Source organism: Alligator mississippiensis, chromosome 3 (assembly GCF_030867095.1).
Source record: "Alligator mississippiensis isolate rAllMis1 chromosome 3, rAllMis1, whole genome shotgun sequence".
Classification (NCBI taxonomy): domain Eukaryota; kingdom Metazoa; phylum Chordata; order Crocodylia; family Alligatoridae; genus Alligator; species Alligator mississippiensis.
Window position 1 is genome coordinate 92,289,412 of NC_081826.1, and position 20,127 is coordinate 92,309,538.

The 20,127-nt window shown below is 42.7% G+C and overlaps 1 protein-coding gene across 21 annotated transcripts in view; it reads right to left on the bottom strand.

Annotated features, from left to right (window-relative positions):
- The window catches only part of EPB41L3 (erythrocyte membrane protein band 4.1 like 3), a 142,365-nt gene that overhangs the window by 78,174 nt on the left and 44,064 nt on the right, over positions 1 to 20,127 (bottom strand). For all 21 annotated transcript variants that reach the window (XM_059724218.1, XM_059724210.1, XM_059724213.1 and 18 more), the window contains exon 3: positions 8,015 to 8,206. In XM_059724218.1, coding sequence (XP_059580201.1) covers positions 8,015 to 8,206 — 192 coding nt within the window. The remainder of the gene's footprint in view (positions 1 to 8,014; positions 8,207 to 20,127) is intronic.

Here is a 20,127-nt window from a genome sequence, read left to right on the forward strand (position 1 = left end):
AGACCCCTGGAGAACCCCTCTTAACTCCTCCCAATAAGACACTGAGTCATCAATTACTACTTGATGAGCATGATGATCCAACCAGTAACCTATTCATGTTATAGTACTTTCATCTAGTCTGTATTTTCTTAGATTGTTAATGAGAATGACATGGGAGACAGTGTCAGAAGCCTTGCAAAAGTCAAGGTATATCACATCCACTGCTCTACCACCATCTATAGAGACTATCACTTGATGGTAGAAGGAAATCTGGTTTGTCAGGCACAACTTGCTCCTCGTGAATTCATGCTGCTCTTCCTGCTCATCTTGGTCTCTTCTAGGTACTTCATAATGGATTTCTAGAGGACCTACTCCATGATCTTTCCAGGCATCAAAGCCTGGTCGACTGGTCTGCAGTTCCCTGGATCTTTTTCCTCCCCTTTCATAAACATAAGCACTGTATTTGCCTTTTTCCAATCACCTGGGACCTCACCTGACCTCCATGACTTCTCAAAAAGTATAGCTAAGGGCTCTGAAATTACTTGAACCAACTGCTTCAGTAGCCTAGGATGCATGCCATCTGGCCCAACAGCTTAAAAGCAATTAACTTCTCTAAGTAATCCCTAACTGTTTTTTACCACTCTAGTGTGTTTGTCTCCTCCCTTATCTTTGCTGCCAACTGCAGCTGTCACTTGGTAGCTGTCCCAACTTCATAGATTCATAGATGTTAAGGTCGGAAGGGACCTCAATAGATCATCGAGTCCGACCCCCTGCATAAGCAGGAAAGAGTGCTGGGTCTAGATGACCCCAGCTAGATGCTTATCTAACCTCCTCTTGAAGACCCCCAGGGTAGGGGAGAGCACCACCTCCCTTGGGAGCCCATTCCAGACCTTGGCCACTCGAACTGTGAAGAAGTTCTTCCTACTGTCCAATCTAAATCTGCTCTCTGCTAGCTTGTGGCCATTATTTCTTGTAACCCCCGGGGGCGCCTTGGTGAATAAATCCTCACCAATTCCCTTCTGTGCCCCCGTGATGAACTTATAGGCAGCCACAAGGTCGCCTCTCAACCTTCTCTTGCGGAGGCTGAAAAGGTCCAGGTTCTCTAGTCTCTCCTTGTAGGGCTTGGTCTGTAGGCCCTTAACCATACGAGAGGACCTTCTCTGGATCCTCTCCAGGTTATCCGCATCCCTCTTGAAGTGCGGTGCTCAGAATTGCACGCAGTACTCCAACTGCGGTCTGACCAGCACCCGATAGAGGGGAAGTATCAACTCCTTGGACCTATTCGTCATGCATCTGCTGATGCACGGTAAAGTGCCATTGGCTTTTCTGATGGCTTCGTCACACTGCCGGCTCATGTTCATCTTGGAGTCCACTAGGACTCCAAGGTCCCTTTCCACTTCTGTGCCACCCAGCAAGTCATTCCCTAGGCTGTAGGTGTGCTGGACATTTTTCCTCCCTAGGTGCAGCACTTTGCATTTCTCCTTGTTGAACTGCATTCTGTTGTTTTCTGCCCGCTTGTCCAACCTGTCCAGGTCAGCTTGCAGCTGTTCCCTGCCCTCCGGCATGTCCACTTCTCCCCATAGCTTTGTGTCATCTGCAAACTTGGACAGAGTACATTTCACTCCCTCGTCCAAGTTGCTGATGAAGACATCCCACCCCATACTGGTGAACAAGTTAAGAGGCTGTGATGTGGATGACTGCACGGTCCGGTGGGTGGCAAATTGGCTAGAGGGTCGCACCCAAAGTGTCGTGGTAGATGGGTCGGTCTCGACCTGGAAGGGTGTGGGCAGTGGGGTCCCGCAGGGCTCGGTCCTTGGACCGATACTCTTTAATGTCTTCATCAGCGACTTGGACGAGGGAGTCAAATGTACTCTGTCCAAGTTTGCAGACGACACAAAGCTATGGGGAGAAGTGGACACGCCGGAGGGCAGGGAACAGCTGCAGGCAGACCTGGATAGGTTGGACAAGTGGGCAGAAAACAACAGAATGAAGTTCAACAAGGAGAAATGCAAAGTGCTGCACCTAGGGAGGAAAAATGTCCAGCACACCTACAGCCTAGGGAATGACCTGTTGGGTGGCACGGAGGTGGAAAGGGATCTTGGAGTCCTAGTGGACTCCAAGATGAACATGAGCCGGCAGTGTGACGAAGCCATCAGAAAAGCCAATGGCACTTTATCATGCATCAGCAGATGCATGACGAATAGGTCCAGGGAGGTGATACTTCCCCTCTATAGGGCGTTGGTCAGACCACAGTTGGAGTACTGCGTGCAATTCTGGGCGCCACACTTCAAGAAGGATGCGGATAACCTGTAGAGGGTCCAGAGAAGGGCCACTCATATGGTCAAGGGCCTGCAGACCAAGCCCTACGAGGAGAGACTAGAAAAACTGGACCTTTTCAGCCTCCGCAAGAGAAGGTTGAGAGGCGACCTTGTGGCTGCCTTTAAGTTCATCACGGGGGCACAGAAAGGAATTGGTGAGTATTTATTCACCAAGGCGCCCCCGGGGGTTACAAGAAACAATGGCCACAAGCTAGCAGAGAGCAGATTCAGATTGGACATTAGGAAGAACTTCTTCACAGTTCGAGTGGCCAAGGTCTGGAACAGGCTCCCAAGGGAGGTGGTGCTCTCCCCTACCCTGGGGGTCTTCAAGAGGAGGTTAGACGAGTATCTACCTGGGGTCATCTAGACCCAGCACTCTTTCCTTATGCAGGGGGTCGGACTTGATGATCTATTGAGGTCCCTTCCGACCCTAACATCTATGAACCTATGAACATTAAAGAGTATCGGTCCAAGGACCGAGCCCTGCGGGACCCCACTGCCCACACCCTTCCTGGTTGAAACCGACCCATCCACCACGACTCTCTGGGTGCGACCCTCTAGCCAATTCGCCACCCACCGGAACTTGTGAAAACTGAAGTAAAAAAGCCATTAAATCATTCAGCTTTGCCTTCATCTGTAAATGGATTGCCTTCTGCATTCTGTAAGGGACCTACACTTTCTTTGGTTTTCCTCTTACTCTTGACACACTCATACAATTTGTTTTGATGCTTTTTATATCCCCATGCCAGTTGCATCTGAAATTGTGCCTTGGCCACCTTAATTGAATGTCTGTGAGAGATCCTTATACTCTTCCCTAGTATTTTCCATCTTTTATAGGATTCAATTTTGAGTTTCAGCTCATTGAGATTGCTGCTGGCCTCCTGTTGCACTTTCCATTCTTCTATCACATTGGGATAGCTTGCTCCCATGCCCTTAAAAGGGCCTCCTTAAAGGTGCAATCATCACTTCTGGACTTTTTTCCCCTCAGACTTGTGTCCCAGGAGATCCTCTCCTGACACTTCTACTTGACCAACAGATGCCACGGTCAATGAATATAAATATACTTGATCACCCTCATCTAAAAGAAAGGAATTCCTAATTAATCCATTTGGTCCTATTAGTAGATTCAGATTACAGAAATGTCATGGAGTTACTGAATATTTTATGTTTTTTTCAGAAGGAAGAATAAGTAGATTTTATTGTCTATTTTAATTTCTTTCTGGTTTGGAATGCCTTTGTTCTATTAAATACATTTCTAAGTCAGATTATGTATAACCCAGATACTGGACAAAAGAAGAAGGAAGTTTTCAACTCAGTTTTGCAATGCCCATCTTGGAATTCACTCTCTGAATGGAAACATTACAGGTGTGCCCACCGTTATTGTCAAAGTGGGTTGTAAAGATTTAATATACAGTAGAACCAGGATTGTGCACATCTGGATGGCATGCAAGCCTCTTAATACACAGCAGGTTGCCAGAAATGAGGCCACTCATCTGTCTATTATTGTTTTTACCCATCAAGGGTCACTGGACATTCAGCTGGAGCTTATCAGCAATTTCATAAAGCTAATCAGACAAGTAGTACTCTTTGAAGTAAAAGCCATAGCAAATAGAGGGAGCACCTCAGCAGTTCTGCAAAGCTGTTTTATGTAGCTGTGTATACCTCCAGATTCTTTGCAACTGCTGCTCTCTGTAGAGAGAAGCACCTAACCTGTGACACATATCTGGGTTCTGCTGATTTAGATCTTCTGCAAATATGCCTCGATCACTAATTAAAAAGAAGGGGGGGGGTGCAATTAATGTCCTGGTGCAACATATTGGAAATCAGAGAAAAGACGACAGGAGGAGATGAAAATGGAAGAAGAGCGCCTGACTTAAGAAACAGAAGATGGGAGATAATGGGAGTAGAAAATTTACCCCTGGTGGATCTGAATTTAAGAATACCTGCAATTTATCTGTCAGTAAATGGATGAGCACATAACTGATAAGCTGTAGGTTGTTCTCTACCTGAGAACATGATTCTTTTATAAATGTTAATATGTTAAAGGTGTTTGCTATCTGCAAAGCAACTTACAGGCTCATTACTTGATTGTGTGTGGCAAGTACTAAAATATTCCTCAGTCTGTGAAATGAGGATAATAGAGATGCAATGGTAAAATGTTCTGTCCAGGTCCACAAAGGGCAAAGCTGGACTTCTAATTCAGGACTATGGGTGTGGACACACAGTATGTTGCTACAGAGTAGACTGACTTTACTCCCCAGTAAAACTGAAACAGATACAAGACAGCCTTACACTGGTAGAAGTTACTCCACTCTGGAGAAAAGTAGCCCTCAGAAAGTGAGGAGTAACTACAGGCTGGTGTAAATTACATTGATGCACCAATTGTACAGGGCTTTACCAGTCAATTTCATCCCAGGATAATCTTTTGCCCAAAGTAAACTGGTTCTCCTGCCACCTAGTGGCTGGGAGCTATAATAGCATCTCCTTGATGTTATTATATACCATGGAGTATTTACTATTTACCTTACTAAATAGTAATCAAGTTGTGTGTGTACCTTTGGATTTTAGCTTCCTCATTCTTGGCCACACATCACTCTATTAGATCATGCTCTCTCTCAGTCCATTTTGGGAGGAGTTATAAAGTATAACCTAATGGCACTAATGGGATATTAATGTGTAGCTAGCAACATTATTATCACCCAGCTGACAGTTTGACCCATTACATCTTGACTCACTGTACTTAATATGAAAAATTATCACTATTATAAGAGTAAATTAAGTGGTCAGAAGCATAAGGAGCTATAATATTTGATTTGCACGTGCCTTTAAAAAAAATGGGTGTCTGTTCTTCAGGACTTCACGTCACATTTATGCATAAGCTGTTAGGCCTCTCCCTAGACATCTTATTGCTCACCTCACTGAGATGAACATAGCACAACTGCATCCAGGGATATAATAAATTATCTTCTGAGGCTGTCCTTAAAATACTGATAGCACCTTTTTGGAGATGTGACAGATGACATTTTACATGTTATAGGATTCTGTCATAATCTCTTTTGATCATTCATATAAACACTACTACTAAGCAGAGCTGCTATATAAGAAGCTATTCCCTCAAGCTTCTATATGATCTCCTGAAATCTCTTCATCTTCTTTCCAGATACTTAGTCTCTATGGCCTGCTGAACTTCCTCTGGACTTTTTTTCCCTAGAGGTCAGTATACAGAGTGTAAAAGGAATCATTCCTCTTGACAAAACATGGTTCCCTTCATTTGCAACTGAGCCTTCTGCAGAGCTATTTGATGTTCTATTGAGGTATATTACATGTTCTCGTGTCCCATACAGTAGCCTGCACCTCTATACAAAAGGCACATAGGCAAGAAAGCCTGGAACAGAATTGCAATACAAGTATCAGTTATATCATAGCATACACAGCTACACATGCCACCCCAATAGCATCTGGGTCTCCTCTAATATGCTTAAATTTTGCCTTTCCACTGTGGACCTTTGTTTTGGTGCATGCAAGTGCTTCCTGGTCATCATATTAAGATCTACCCCAGTGGTTCTCACCCCTCATTACACATGAGGCATCCTTCAGAAAATGCCAGGTCTTAAGAGGTCAGATTTTTTTTTTTTTTTTTTAACACTATGAAATCCTATTTGAAATCTCCAGATTCATCATGCGACCCATGTTTACAAACCTAACAATGCTAACACTGAGTGGCACACCACGATGCCTTGAAAGGATCTCAAGGAACCCCAAGATGCTGTGGCACCCTGGTTGCGAATCATAGATTGATTCTGAAGATGGCCAAAAAAACACAGACAAACCCACTTTTACACTACAGTTACCACTATGAACTAAAGGATATTTTAGTAATCTGAATAGATAAAAACAGTGCAATTCATTCTGTACATTCTGAATTACTGTTCACACAAGTCAGACAGAACTTGAGAGAGAAATATGACACACAATAAATCAGTGACATCTACTATATATGCTAGCACTTTCAACACTTCAGCTCAAGCACAGTAGAAGGCTGAAAAAAAAAGTGTGCAATATAGAAGGAAGCATAATTCAAAGTATTTCACTTGCATAAATAAAAACCTAACTTAATAAATCTCTCTTTGTGCTCGATGTAATGCCTTCGTAAAAACTTGTCTTGTCAGCTAATATTTCCACAAAACCTCTATTCAGCAAAACTTGCTTGACTGTACTCCAGTGACTTATATTTTCCAACTAAGTGACTAAAACTGAAAAAGGTTCGAGTTTTCCCAAAGCCAGTATAGTAATTCTTCCAGTGACTACGTTTTTAGTTAACAGTGCCTTCAAGACTACCTCTAGGTAGCTAGTGTAGTATGTCATTATTATCATGAATGTCAGTTTTTTACTATTTTGGCTTCCAGCACCAATTTTCTTTTATCTGACACTGGAGTTGTGTTGAAACATTCTCAACCACCAAAAGTAAAAATGTACTTAACTGCATAGTTGCCAAATGACTAAATACATAATAAAATTGCATCTGCCATGTAAACCTAAGCTCTTGGCACTGTAAAAACACATTTGCTCCAAAAAGTACAGAGCAAAGTCATTGGACAAAACTTGGAAGTCCTTGCCCTGCCCTCCCTGATGAAGTTGTTGGGATTGTTGATTGAGCTCCACAGAAACTGATTAGATGTTTAGGATTTGGCCTCAAATGCAGTGATTTTTTTACCTTTTAAAGGCAAACTTCCCACTATTTGGGATTACAGCTGACACGTTTGGAATGGTGCAAGGACTCTTTTTCCACTTAGAATCTCCCTCCGTCATCTCACCTTCCCTTTTCCTCCTTTCCTTCTCTGGTCTTGTCATTTTTTAAATTCTTTTCTCCAAAACTCATGTTTCCTTTATGTACTTTTCCTAGTTCATTTTTTTGTCCTCATCTATCCTTAACTCTTCCACCACACCTTTCACCTTCTACCCTAATTTTGCTCTTTCAGTTTCTTCCCCTCCTCTTCTGGTGGCCCCCCTTTTTTGCCATATACTCCTTAATTATCGAAAGGATCCACTGGTAGAGAATCCATTGGTTTCCCTGTGAGACCTGGATGCTGCTATGTCATTAAAGCCTGTCATGTCAAAGATCATCATGCCTAGATAGTGCCTGAAAGGAAGACTGACTGCCTAAAGGAAGCTGCCAACGCTACTAAGATTTAGACACAACTAGGGCAAACTCCTCTAGAGGCAAAGCATACGATCAATTCTGCCCCACCCCCAAATTACACACAGGCCAACATTATCTTGAGAAAAGACTGAACTGCTCTGTGAGTAACCACCAAGTCTGGGAACTGGGAAGCCTTTGGACATAGGAAACTCTTTTTCTTGGATGTCCTTCATTGTCAGCATTCCTGGTGGTACTGTTACACCCCCCATGGCCCTTGAATAATGCACATGTTCTTGCCTGGGGTAAATCTGTGTTCAATCTCCTACACAGGACAGTGGAAGGTGGTTCATGTTTGGCACTTTTGAAAAAGAACAGACTCCTTAATTGATGCTTATGGGTTTATAAGTTTAGATTCAGGCTTGTCTTTTTGAAAGTTTTAGCCTATGAATCCTTTGAAGTTTAAAAACAGATTTTTCCTCCAGATTATAATGAATTAGGATATACAGGTAACAGAACATAGAGCAAAATAAAAGATATAGAGTGACAAAACAATGCAAAAATAGAAGTAAAAATTTACCTCCACATCACATGCATATTCAGAGCCATCCAGGAGAGTCACCTTACACTGCATACTTTTGGGTCTTTTGACAATCTTTAAAGGAGATCTGGAGAGTTTGCTAGATGATGATTTTTGGGATAGCTTATCCTCCTCCAACTGCTGGTACTCCAGTTGTTTTGCAACAGCAAGTTCCTGTTCTTTGTCAGTTGCCTGTAAAGAGAAATTAAAAGAATATGTTTCAATTTCAGATAAAGAAAACAGTGTTGTACAAGACAACCATTTAGAGTCACAAAACACAACTGAACTCCCACGTGGAAAGAGACAACTTACCAGCAAAGGTTTTAACTGCTATATAAATGATGGACATTAGATACAGATTTAGAGATATAGATGTCATCATTTAATGATATTGATATCTATATACCTCTATACATATATAACTAATGTCTTTTTTGGTGTTTGGGAACAATAAAACAAGAATTTGCCTACTCAATTGTTCCTCTTTTCATAACTCTCTGTATTCACTAGCATGTCCTAATCAAACGGCAGACAGATGCATAGACAGATACAAGCAGGAAGCCAAAACTTTATTAACTTACACTGAGAGGAGATACTTCATAACCCCATCAACCAGAAACCAGACTTTTTAGTGTATTCAACATGGGGGTTACAAGGCTCTCCCCCTCAACCAGGGTTAGACTCTCTTAAGCCTTGCCATTTAGTTCAGTCTTCTAATTCCTCTAGTCTTCCCTTCCCTTCTCTCTCTTACCAGGGGGATAGAGGGAATCTCCTTCCTCCCCAGGTAGGCGCAAGCTCCACCAGTGACACTGAACTACTGCTAGCTCTTAGGTCTTTTACCCAAGTTATCACAAATTAAACAATCTTATAAATTTGCTAATATTACTTTTCAAAACCCTACACCTCTTCCACCACATGGTGCTTCCATGATAATGTGAAGAAGGTGAGAAACCCATTAGGCCTGCAAAACATGGGCTCCAAAAGGAAAAAATTCTCCAGCTCTTGAACAGGAGACTGATCAGCCCAGATCATAAAATGGACCTCTAAGGAGGTAAAGAACTTGCAAGCAACATAGGAACTGCTAAAGAACACGATATTGAAGGCACAAAGCAAATGCATACAAACTTCAAGTAAAGAAAAGTAAAGTGGACCAAAAGAAGGCTGGCATGGCTCTATAGCAGAATTAAAGGCAGTAAGCAGAAAAAAAGGTTTCTTTCAAAAAGCGGAAGTCAAATCTTAATGAGGAAAACAAAAAAGAGCATAAACTCTGGCAAACCTGATATAAAACTGCAGTAACACAAGCCAGAGTTTAAGGAGATACTTGCTAGAGACGCAGAAGATAGCAATAACAATTTATTTAAGTACATTAGAAGCCAGAGACCTGCCAGGGAGTCAGTTGGACCTCTGGATGCAAAACGGGTGCAAAGAGATGACAGGGCTATTGACAAAAAATTAAATGCATTCTTTGCATCCGTCTTCCCTGTGGAAGTTGTTAGGGAAATTCCATCTCCAGATACACTCCTCTCTAGGGACAAGATAGTGGAGCTGACCCAAACTGAGATTTGCTGGCATTCACTGTAGGGTCTTAAAGATGCTCAGATCAGAAAATGCCAAATTCCCAACCGTAGTATGCAACCTATCATTAAAAAGAACCTCAGTACCAGAGTACTGGAGGGTTGCCAATGTGACTCCCATATTCTAAAAAAGCTCTAGGGGGGAACACAGGGAACTACAGGCTGGTGAGCCCAACTTCTGTTCCTAGAAAATTGGTAGAAACAATAATAATAAATAAATAATAAAAAAAATAATTGTTCAGCACATGGATGAATATGACTTACTGGGGAGGAACAAACATGGCTTTGTCAAAAGGGAAATCATGCCTCATCAACCTACTAGGGGTCTTTAAGGGGGTCAATAAGTGGGTAGATTGGGGGGATACATCCATGGTGCTTAAAAAAACACAGGGTGTCCACACCTTAAATACAGTGCCCAGTTCTGGTCCCCACACCTCAAAAAGGATATAGGAGAACTAAAGAAGGTCCAGAGAAGGATGACAAGGATGGGATGGAGGGGCTGGGCCTATTCAGTTTTAAAAAAAGGGGATGCTTGAATAAGGGACACGATAAGAGTTTACAAAATACTAAGCGATGAAGGGCAAAGAGAAAGTAAACAGGGATTTAATATTTACTGGTCTCACAAAATAAGGACTAGGAGTCACAAAATGAAACTAGTAGGCAGTAAGTTTAAAACTAACAAATAAAAAGTTCTTTTTCACACAGCATGCAATTAAAGTGTGGAATTCATTGTCACCAGATGTGGAAGCTGACATTTTAGCCAGATTCAAAAAGGGGTTGAACATATTTTTGGAGGAAAGGGGCATCAGTAGCTATTGGGCATGGGAGTCAGTCTCTGAATTATAACTTCCTAAACTTAAATGCTGGATGCTGCAAATGATAGAGGAACAGTGGAAAAAAACCCTTGTCCTATTCAGTTTACTCCCTTCTAGCATCCACTCTCTGCCACTGTGAGACACAGGATACTGGGCAAGTTACCTATGTTCTGACCCAGAAAATGGCACTTTTTATGTTCTTATGAAAAAAGTTATACCACCTCTCCTACAATGACAGGCAGGGAGAGTGTGGCATACAGAAAGATAGATTATAAAAATTTCAAGCAAAAGGTTTAATTCATGGAGACAGAGAGCAAAGGGTCAATTGCCATCTGCTAGCCAATGGGCAATGGCAAGCCCTTGGAAGAGAAGGGACCTCAACCCCAGCTGTTCACGCCGCATGTTCCCCACCTCCCTGTCTGTCACCATGCCAGTGTGATCAAAAACATTGTAGCAGTTCTATTTTGGGCTTATCCAATAGTCAGAGCTTGAGAAAAAAAAGAGCTGTTACCATGCTAATATTGATTGTGGTTCTTCCTAGAACAGATGACAGTCAAAGCAGATCCATCTAAAAAGACTATGCACTCTTCAGAGCATCTGCATTCCTGTAACGGTTATCTCTATTTCCAGTTATGTCCCTGCTAGTTCCCAAACAACATTTCAGTGATGAAAATGCAGTAATACTGAAATAAAGCTTTAAAAAAAAAAATATTAAACTTTTAATCGTCTCACTGCAATGCAAAAAACAAAACAAAAACAAATAACTGATTTGGCTCTTAAATATTTCCATATAAATAGCAGCAAGCAGCACTGACATTCATCACAAATTAATCCTTCAAGTCTGTTTTCATCCATTGCAATGAGCCTTCATGAGAGTGGATCAAAGTTATCCAAAAGCTTTAATCTGCTTTCAGACAAAACAGCCCTGCACCATACAACTAGCGAACATCAGTACAGCACAAATGCAGGGATCTTTCCTGAGAGAAATCATGTAAGAGTTCTCCAGTGCTAGTTTTCCTGGGCCAAAGAGAGGTAAAATAGCTTATACTTGAAAATGTATGCCGTTATGTTCCCTCCTTGCTACTCCAGGGAGGTAATACTGTAGATGAGAAATACAACTGGCTTCTATTACTTCCCCAATTCAGATCTTGTACATCTCCTCCTACTGGTCACAACATAAGAAACAAGAGAAGTCAGGTCTCCACACCGAACCAGAACTCATAGTGCAAGTGCCTTACAACTCCTACTCCCTATGTAGAAGCACTGAAAGGTTCACAGTCTGATCTTGGAGCAGAAGACAAGAAGGAAGTGAGCCTAAAAGACAAAAGGAACAGAAACTGTTTTTTAAAGCCAACATAGCCTCTTCACCAGCTATAACCCGCTGGAGAGAAAAGGGGAAATTCACTTCCTGCTACCTCAGCTGTGGCCTTCTCAGCCCAGCAATGCTAGTTGAGCACTTTCCCTTTGAAGCATTTAGGGCTTGGTGTTAAGATATCAAGAACCTGACCTATCACAGAAGTGGTAATGGGAGATGAAGACCCTTCATGTCACAGATTAGGTGCCTGTCAAGTTAATGATCAAAGCAGCTCTGAGTCAGGCCTTATTCTTTTAAGGCAGGGATGGGAAAATATGGCCCACAGGGCAGATCCAGTCTGCCAGGCAATTCCACCTGGCCCGCAGGGCCCCTCTGTGAGACCCCTGTAAGCCTTGGCTAAGCAACCACCCCCCACATCCCAGGCAGGCCTAACCCACCTCAGCCCCAAGCTAGGAGGTGCCTCTGCCTGGCAGAGGCTTTTGCTGGCCACCCCGTGGCTGTTTCCAGTCTTCTTGCCTGTGAGCCTGGAAATGCAGGTATGAGCACCCACCGGGCGAGCCAGGGACTCCTACTGGGGGAGAGGGGACAGGTGTATGCAGAGTTGTGCACTGTGGGGCCAGGCCAGGCTGGCCCTGCACGTTGCAGCAGCACAGGAGCTGAGCGGGACTGGTGCCACACGCTGCCACCACGTGCAGACGGGGACTGGGGTCGGAGTGCAGGAGCTGCGCGTTATGGGGTTAGGCTGGCCCTGCATGCTGCCACCTTGTGCAGCTGGGGACTTGGGCAGGACCGCTACTAGGCTGCATGGGGCTGGCCCTGCAGGCTACCACCATGTGCAGCCAGGGACTTGGGCGGGAGCTGAGTGTTATGGGGCCCGGTGGGGCTGGCCCCACACGCTGCTACCACCTGCAGCTGGGGACTTGGCAAGAGTGCAGGAGTTGTGTGCTATGGGGCCAGGGAGGGCTAGCCCCGCTCACTGCCACCACCTGCAGCTTCAGGGACTTGCACACTCTGGGGACTCTGAGGACCACCCTCCCCCTGGCACACACACACCCCACCTTCCACCGTACACCCACCCCACACCCACACACTCTCACCCCCCCACCCCACACACAATATACAAGACTAAGACTGTATTTTGAGCTATTACACAAACATCTCTAGATACACTATGCAAACATGCAATAATCAGGACAAAAATACATTTTTAAATAAAATTAAAAATAAGTTTTAGTAAATGTTTGATTTATTTATTTATTTAAAGTATATGGTTTGTTTATTTCCACTGGTTTCAAGATGGCAGTGGCCCCTCCCAAAAGGAGTACTTCTAGGGGAAGGGGAAGCAATTCAGGTGTCAAAGATCAGGGGTTAGGGTCAGGACTTCTGGTCCCAAGATGGCGACTAGGGGGTGGGGCACCTGTCAAGGGGCAGGGCTATCCTTGCAGCCCTTGACAGCTTTCCAAAACCCGTTAACCTGAAATAATTGCAAAACCCCTGCTTTAAGGGTTTGGGGCTTGCAGCCAGCCAGCCCTATATAATTATCAGCCCCATCTGGCAAGTAATGAGGTATGTAGCCTCTTCCAGGACTGAAGAAGGTAGGCGACGTTTTCTAGCAGACCTGGACGAAGCGGGGTTGAAGTGAAGAAGCCTCTGGGAGTGGAAGCTGGGTGGGAAGCGGGTAGTGTTTTGATTGTTTTTCAGAATTATTACAAATGTAACTCTGCCCTGAAAAAGAACTGGGGATGGCAGCAACCTTTCCTAGACTTGGAAGCAGGACAGGTGCTTTACATACAGGGAGGCAAAACCGTAGCAATAGTCAGGCTATGGAGGATTAGAAACATCACTGGTTAAAAAAAAAAAGCATTCGAGAACCTGGGAAAATCCCTCAACTAAGGGAGGGACTGAGGTACCCAGCTGAGATTTCTATTTAAGGATAGGAGGCATCTTGGGCATCTATGCAAGTACTCCGGGAAGGGGGGAGCAGAGCACTCTCAGAGCTGCTCTAATTAAAGTGCTTGCAGCATCACTTGTATTCAGTGTCCTGTGCTTCAAAATGGCAGTGGGGCTGCTTTAACTAAAGCTTGTTCAACAAGCTTTAGTTAAAGTGCCCCAGACCCCCATTTTGAAATGTGGGGATGTTGAATGTGTGTGACATGGAGGCTGCTGGATTGTGCTAATTAGCGCACTCAAGCTGACTCGATTAATCAAGTCTGCTCTGACACATGCTCATTAGCGCATGTTGGAGCAAAGCTCTGTCATGTGTATAGGTGCCCCTTCAATCTGCAACAACTTCTAAGACACTTTCTGGGATATTCTGCTTCACTGAAACCTCCGTTACCAAACAGTTGCAACTGCAGTACTCTGCAAGAGTTCATAAAAGAAGTGTGCTGCAATTATTCTATTAGACTAAGGAAGTAGGCCAATGTAAGTTTAATGGAATTTTTCTAGGCTACAATCACACATGTTTTTCTGTAGTTCAGAGCCCAGAAACATGCCAAGAAAGATTAGTGAGGGCCCCAAAACCATCATGATATGTTCATGCACTGAGACAGTTTCAAAATTAATTAAGTCTCATCTTCTTAAAAAAACAGGACATTCTGTTGGTGCAGTTATCTAAGAGAAAAGTGACCACTGAGAAGCAACTGCTATAAAATTCAGAGCAAGCCTATAGAATACATGCATTTTTTCCAGAAACTTATTTTTCCTTATGCCTGTTTCTTATCTATTTTTTTGCAGTATTTCAATTCCACGGCCTACAAATCAATCTCAAATGGAGGGGAAAAAAACAATTGTTTCAGGCTTGTTCTTGGAACATGACTCCTACAGATGTACAAATATAGATTTAAAAACTTAGTAACTGCAGGACTGTCTTATGATCATGCAATTTGAGTGGTCTGAGCCATTTAATAATTCTCAATCTTCTGATTAGCCATAGATAAGCAAGGGGTTCTGTACTATAATGTTTTCTTTCTGTTGTCTTACAGGGTGAAGCACATATCCACTGTCTGGCTTGATTTTGTTTTGTTTCTTCATTTCATTTCAGCTTATTGGCTTCGGAAACTGAGGAAAGACTGTCAAATCCCAGATATCTTTCAGATATTTGTGTCGGAAAATTATAGCAAGTTTCAGAAGTCTAATCACTTTTTCCAGGGCCTTGGCTGATTTGCCAAATGCAATTCATTCTGAAGGGAAGAAAGTTCTGAAATCATGAAACACACAGGTAAAGCAGCAGTAGCACAGTCTATGAAGTCAGGAAGAATATAGGGCCATTATCTATGAAAGGGTCATCAACATAGGTGATAAAGTCACCTCACCTAAAGGGTGAAGTCTGAGCCTGTGGACATTTATACCAGGAGAAACTCCTTTCTCCCAGCACAAAACGTAGCATTTGGTGTTCAAGGAGGTGTTCAAGGAGTTTTTCGCAGAACAAAACCAGGGGGACTGAGACGGATCAGTGTCCCAGAGAACTCTGGAGTCCCAGTTTGCCCACAGGGGCAAGTGGGAGAAGAGCATGCCCCCTTCCCTCCCGCCTTCCTGCCTGTGGGCAAACTGGGGCTATATGCCCAGTCCCAGATACTGTGCTGGGACACTAACCATTTTCAGAGCAGCAACCAGGGTTGTTAAACACAGCCTGCAGTGAGTGGGTGGCTGAACACAACCCTGGTTGCTGTTCTGGGACTGGTCATGGTCTCAGGTCAGCAACTGGCGCTGCAAGCACAACCCCAATTCATGGAGGAGGGGGGGAGCCTGGGCATGGAGCTTCTACCATTCTGCCCCCGCCCCCCCCCTTCCACTGGTGGTAGGCATCTTCCTCCCCTCTGCAGCCACCTCCAGCTTAAACCCTTCTGGCAAGAGGATGGTGGAAGCAAAGGAGCAGCTCTTTATAGCACCCTGGCCAGATAGCTTGGGATTTAAGGTGACTTTACTCTCCAAGACCAGCGGCTGGATGTCCCCTCTCACTACATTTTCCTGCATTACAAATTCCCTTGAAAGATGCAATGCTGGAATCAAACTATGAGGAGGATCTAGTGGGAAGGCAACTGGAAAGCACTTCATAAAAGACAGAGATGGGAGAGGTGGTGAGAGACAGGCACAATTCCATCGCCAAGGATGTGGGAAGAGAAGAAATGCTCTTTCACGGATAAGCCAGCTGTAGTGGAGGATTCGGAGAGTATGTTTTTGTAAAAGCCAGGACGTGTAGAGAGATATCATGAACTTTATGCTTAGAAAACTGATGGTAGCATTTGGATGTTGAGAAGGGGCCTGCTTACTCAGGCAATTAAAATAAAAACATCTGAATAAACACTTTGCCATGGTTATTTGAATGGGCAACTGCCACACTCAGGGAGGTTCATAGATTCATAGATGTTAGGGTCGGAAGGGACCTCAATAGATCATCGAGTCCGACCCCCTGCAGAGGCAGGAAAGAGTGCTGGGTTTAGATGACCCCAGCTAGATACTCGTCTAACCTCCTCTTGAAGACCCCCAGGGTAGGGGAGAGCACCACCTCCCTTGGGAGCCCGTTTCAGACCCTGGCCACTCAAACTGTGAAGAAGTTCTTCCTAATGTCCAGTCTAAATCTGCTCTCTGCTAGCTTGCGGCCATTATTTCTTGTAACCCCCGGGGGTGCCTTGGTGAATAAAACCTCACCAATTCCCTTCTGTGCCCCCGTCATGAACTTATAGGCAGCCACAACGTCGCCTCTCAACTTTCTCTTGCGGAGGCTGAAAAGGTCCAGGTTCTCTAGTCTCTCCTCACAGAGCTTGGCCCGCAAGCCCTTAACCATACGAGTGGCCCTTCTCTGGACCCTCTCCAGGTTATCTGCATCCCTCTTGAAGTGTGGCGCCCAAAATTGCACACAGTATTCCAACTGCGGTCTGACCAGTGCCCGATAGAGGGGAAGTATCACCTCCTTGGATCTGTTTGTCATGCATCTGCTGATGCACGATAAAGTGCCATTAGCTTTTCTGATGGCTTCATCACACTGCCGATCCATGTTCATCTTGGAGTCCACTAGGACTCCAAGATCCCTTTCCGCTTCCGTGCCACCAAGCAGGTCATTTCCTAGGCAGTAGGTATGCTAGACATTTTTCCTCCCTAGGTGCAGTACTTTGCATTTCTCCTTGTTGAATTGCATTCTGTTGTTTTCTGCCCATTTGTCCAACCTGTCCAGGTCTGCTTGTGTCTGGGAAAAAAGTATTAAGCCATGTATTAAGGCAAACAAAGTACTGTATATTCTAAATTGGTTTTTATTTAAGGAAGACAAGGTACAGACCAAGCTAGAAGTTTATGAAAGGATTTTATGTAAAAAATGGGGGGCAAAAGTACCTTACCATTCTGACTAAGATCCAGCAATGCCTTCTTATAGCTGCTTTACAGAGTCTATGTCCCCTTTTTTGGTTTAAATTTCTGCTACCCATGCCAGGTTAAGCTTATACTAAGAAATGTATTTGGGAATGGGAAGAAGTTCCCCCCCCCAAGCTGGAAGACTGAAGTGATTGGCCCAAAATTCATCAGTGAAGAATAAGCTTCACTTGTTGGCAGGAGCATTGTGGGACAGGAAGGGAGAAAAATCTCAATGAAGTGAAAGATACTGGGGACTCCTTCACACAACCATTTAGGGAAGACCTCAGATATATTTGTGCAAAAATGTCCTTGAAACATTCAAAACCCTTTGTGTCTGACTTTCAATACAGTCTAAACTATTTAGATCCCCCTATGTTAAAATGCAGATGCCTATAGCCTTTGAAGCACTTTAGAAACTTCAACTGTAATTAAAATAGTAGATCATTGGGTTTGGAGTTTAAATAGGAATTTCAAATAGTCTGAGCATATCAGCTTTAAATTCTGAAGTCCTGACCAGGTTATAACATTGTAATAGCTGACTTGGTAATTTATATATAGTATGAGGTCTGTCTCCTGCAAATCAGACTGCAGAGAAGAATGCACTTCAGAGCAGGAAGTCTCGACTCCTATAAACGGGCTTAATAAAAACAGGGTTTTTTGTTGCATGAAAGTACAACTTGACAATGCTAATATTTGCTATCAGTAACTCTTCATAGAAAAACTGGAAACAACTGCTTTAGCTGCAGATAAAAGCTAAAGGCAGGCTATTTAAGTCTTAATTACATTGTTTTTTTCCAAAAGTATTTCAAAGTGATCTACTTCCGGTTTGTGAACTTTGAATTATTTCCACAATATAAAAATGATGGCATCGCAACGTATAAGGATAGAAAGAAAAAAAGCTGAAAACAGGTAACTAGGCTGTAAAATATGTACACTAGCATATATCAGAATTAGACAATGAGCACATACAAAAGAGGGTTGCCTTTGCTTTCCACTTCACAATTCATTAGCAGTGAAAAAGCCTCACATGTCCTCTTATGTGAATTAAATCAGGTATTTCTTCCACTTGTGCCTGTTTTGGCTCAGTTTTAGAAGCATGCCAACTTTAGTTCTCAACGTTTAACTTTCCTCAATTAATTATGAGCACAAACTGAATATTCCTTGATAACTTAAAGAAAAATCCCTTGAAAAAAAAGAACAAGTAAAATCAGATTAAATTACTGTCTGATCCCTGGCTTGTTTATAATTACACTGTAATAAAAAGTTTCAACTACAACCCAGCAGGTGCACATATTATATTGCATCTGAACATATCTCCATATTTTAAGGAAAACCAAATCACTCCTGTAGGGAGTTATATCCAGATAGGAACATAAGTTAATGTTGCAAAATACATAACTTGTAATGTTCTATGAAGGCAATACAACATATTTGTGACACTAGGCTTACATCTTTTCCCTTCTAAGAATAGAAGCTTCTCTAATGTAATATGCTTTCTACCCTTCTTAAGCTGGAATCCCATTTGATAAAAAGGAGTCTTCAGAGATGCACAATCCAGCAATAATAGATGCTGAAACTTTGAAGACATGAAATGAAAATACTAGATCAGAATTTAAATTCCTTGCATTTAAGATAGGAGATGTTAGGGCTTTCTGCTTGCATTAAGGAGGAGATATGTAGATTTGAATTCATTCTTGCGCAAGTCCCACCTTCAAGGTGTGCTTATAGAATTATTTTATTCTTCTGGATAAAATGACAATTGAGAAAAAAAAGGAAGGATTTTCTCAGCATGCACTTCTTTACTCTGACTGGGTATTCTACTTTTAACACTGAGGAACTTCAGGTAGGAGTAAAATGAAAAAAAGTTCACTGCTTCTTTGATTTTTGCCCTTTTTATTGAAAATCCCAACAGCGCGGCTGATTAGTGACAAGATTTAATGAAGTTTTTGTGAAGTGAACACTTACCTGCTTTAAAATATATTAAATGTAACATTTCACATAGGTTGTACAGCCACTTCAAAATAATCATTTTTAAATTCAAATTAGTGACTTAATTGTGAAAGGTCCCATAATTAATTATCAATCTACTGGAAAATCAAATTTGTCTGCAAAAAAGTTAAGACTGTATCTGTTCACCGCTGTTCTTGAGGACTGGCAATGGAATTAAACATTGTATGAGAACATATCAGGACTCCAATATCCTAGGGAAAGGAAACCCATATGGTAGAAATGCTTTGAAGAAGAAAAGTTGGGGACAGTATCTAGGACAAAGGGATCAGAGATGTGACCAGCTTTTCTAGTATTGCGTGCACAGCTGTTTGCTGTTAGAAGATGACAGTGTGGCTATGCCACTTTATTAACATACTCAACACCAGGTAGACATTGAAATGGTATAATTTGCACCCAAAATTACTTCTAGCTGCAATTTTTTCTTCTACAGTAGCTTGAGGCTGCAATACTGCACATCATATTTAAGAGCCAAAAACAAAGCTTGCAAATGTAGTTGCGGGTCAGACAGAATGTTTGACATGTATTTTCTGTTTCTCTCTGCCTTGTAAGCATAAGTCGTTTTCCCCAGTTAAAAAGAATCAGTCCTCACTTAAAAGTTCCTAAGCTTGTCAGAGGGTAGAGTGCAAGAGGACTTAAACTGACTTATTTCACAGTTCAAAGGTGAATAAGAAAGATTAGACATGGGTCACTAACCCTTTGACACCAAAAGCTTTTGACTGCCAGGCCCCCTGTGCTAATGGAGTGCTACTTATCTAGTAATACTAAATGTTGACCCTTCATGACCTATTGATTAGAAAGGGTTAAAAATCAATGCTAAATGCATCATTTTTACATATATAATAAAAAAATTAATACAAGAAAAATGAAAAGCCACCACTTAGTAAATCCTAAAAGCAAAGAAGTAAGGTTTAAAAAGTAATTACAGTACCAACAATTTAGAACTAAGGGAACTTTTAAAACCTCAGATGTTATGGTACATGTCAGACTAGGACACATGAAATGAGCTTTCAGCAAGCGTCAGAGTGGAAGCAAACCTCCTAAACACTGGCAGCT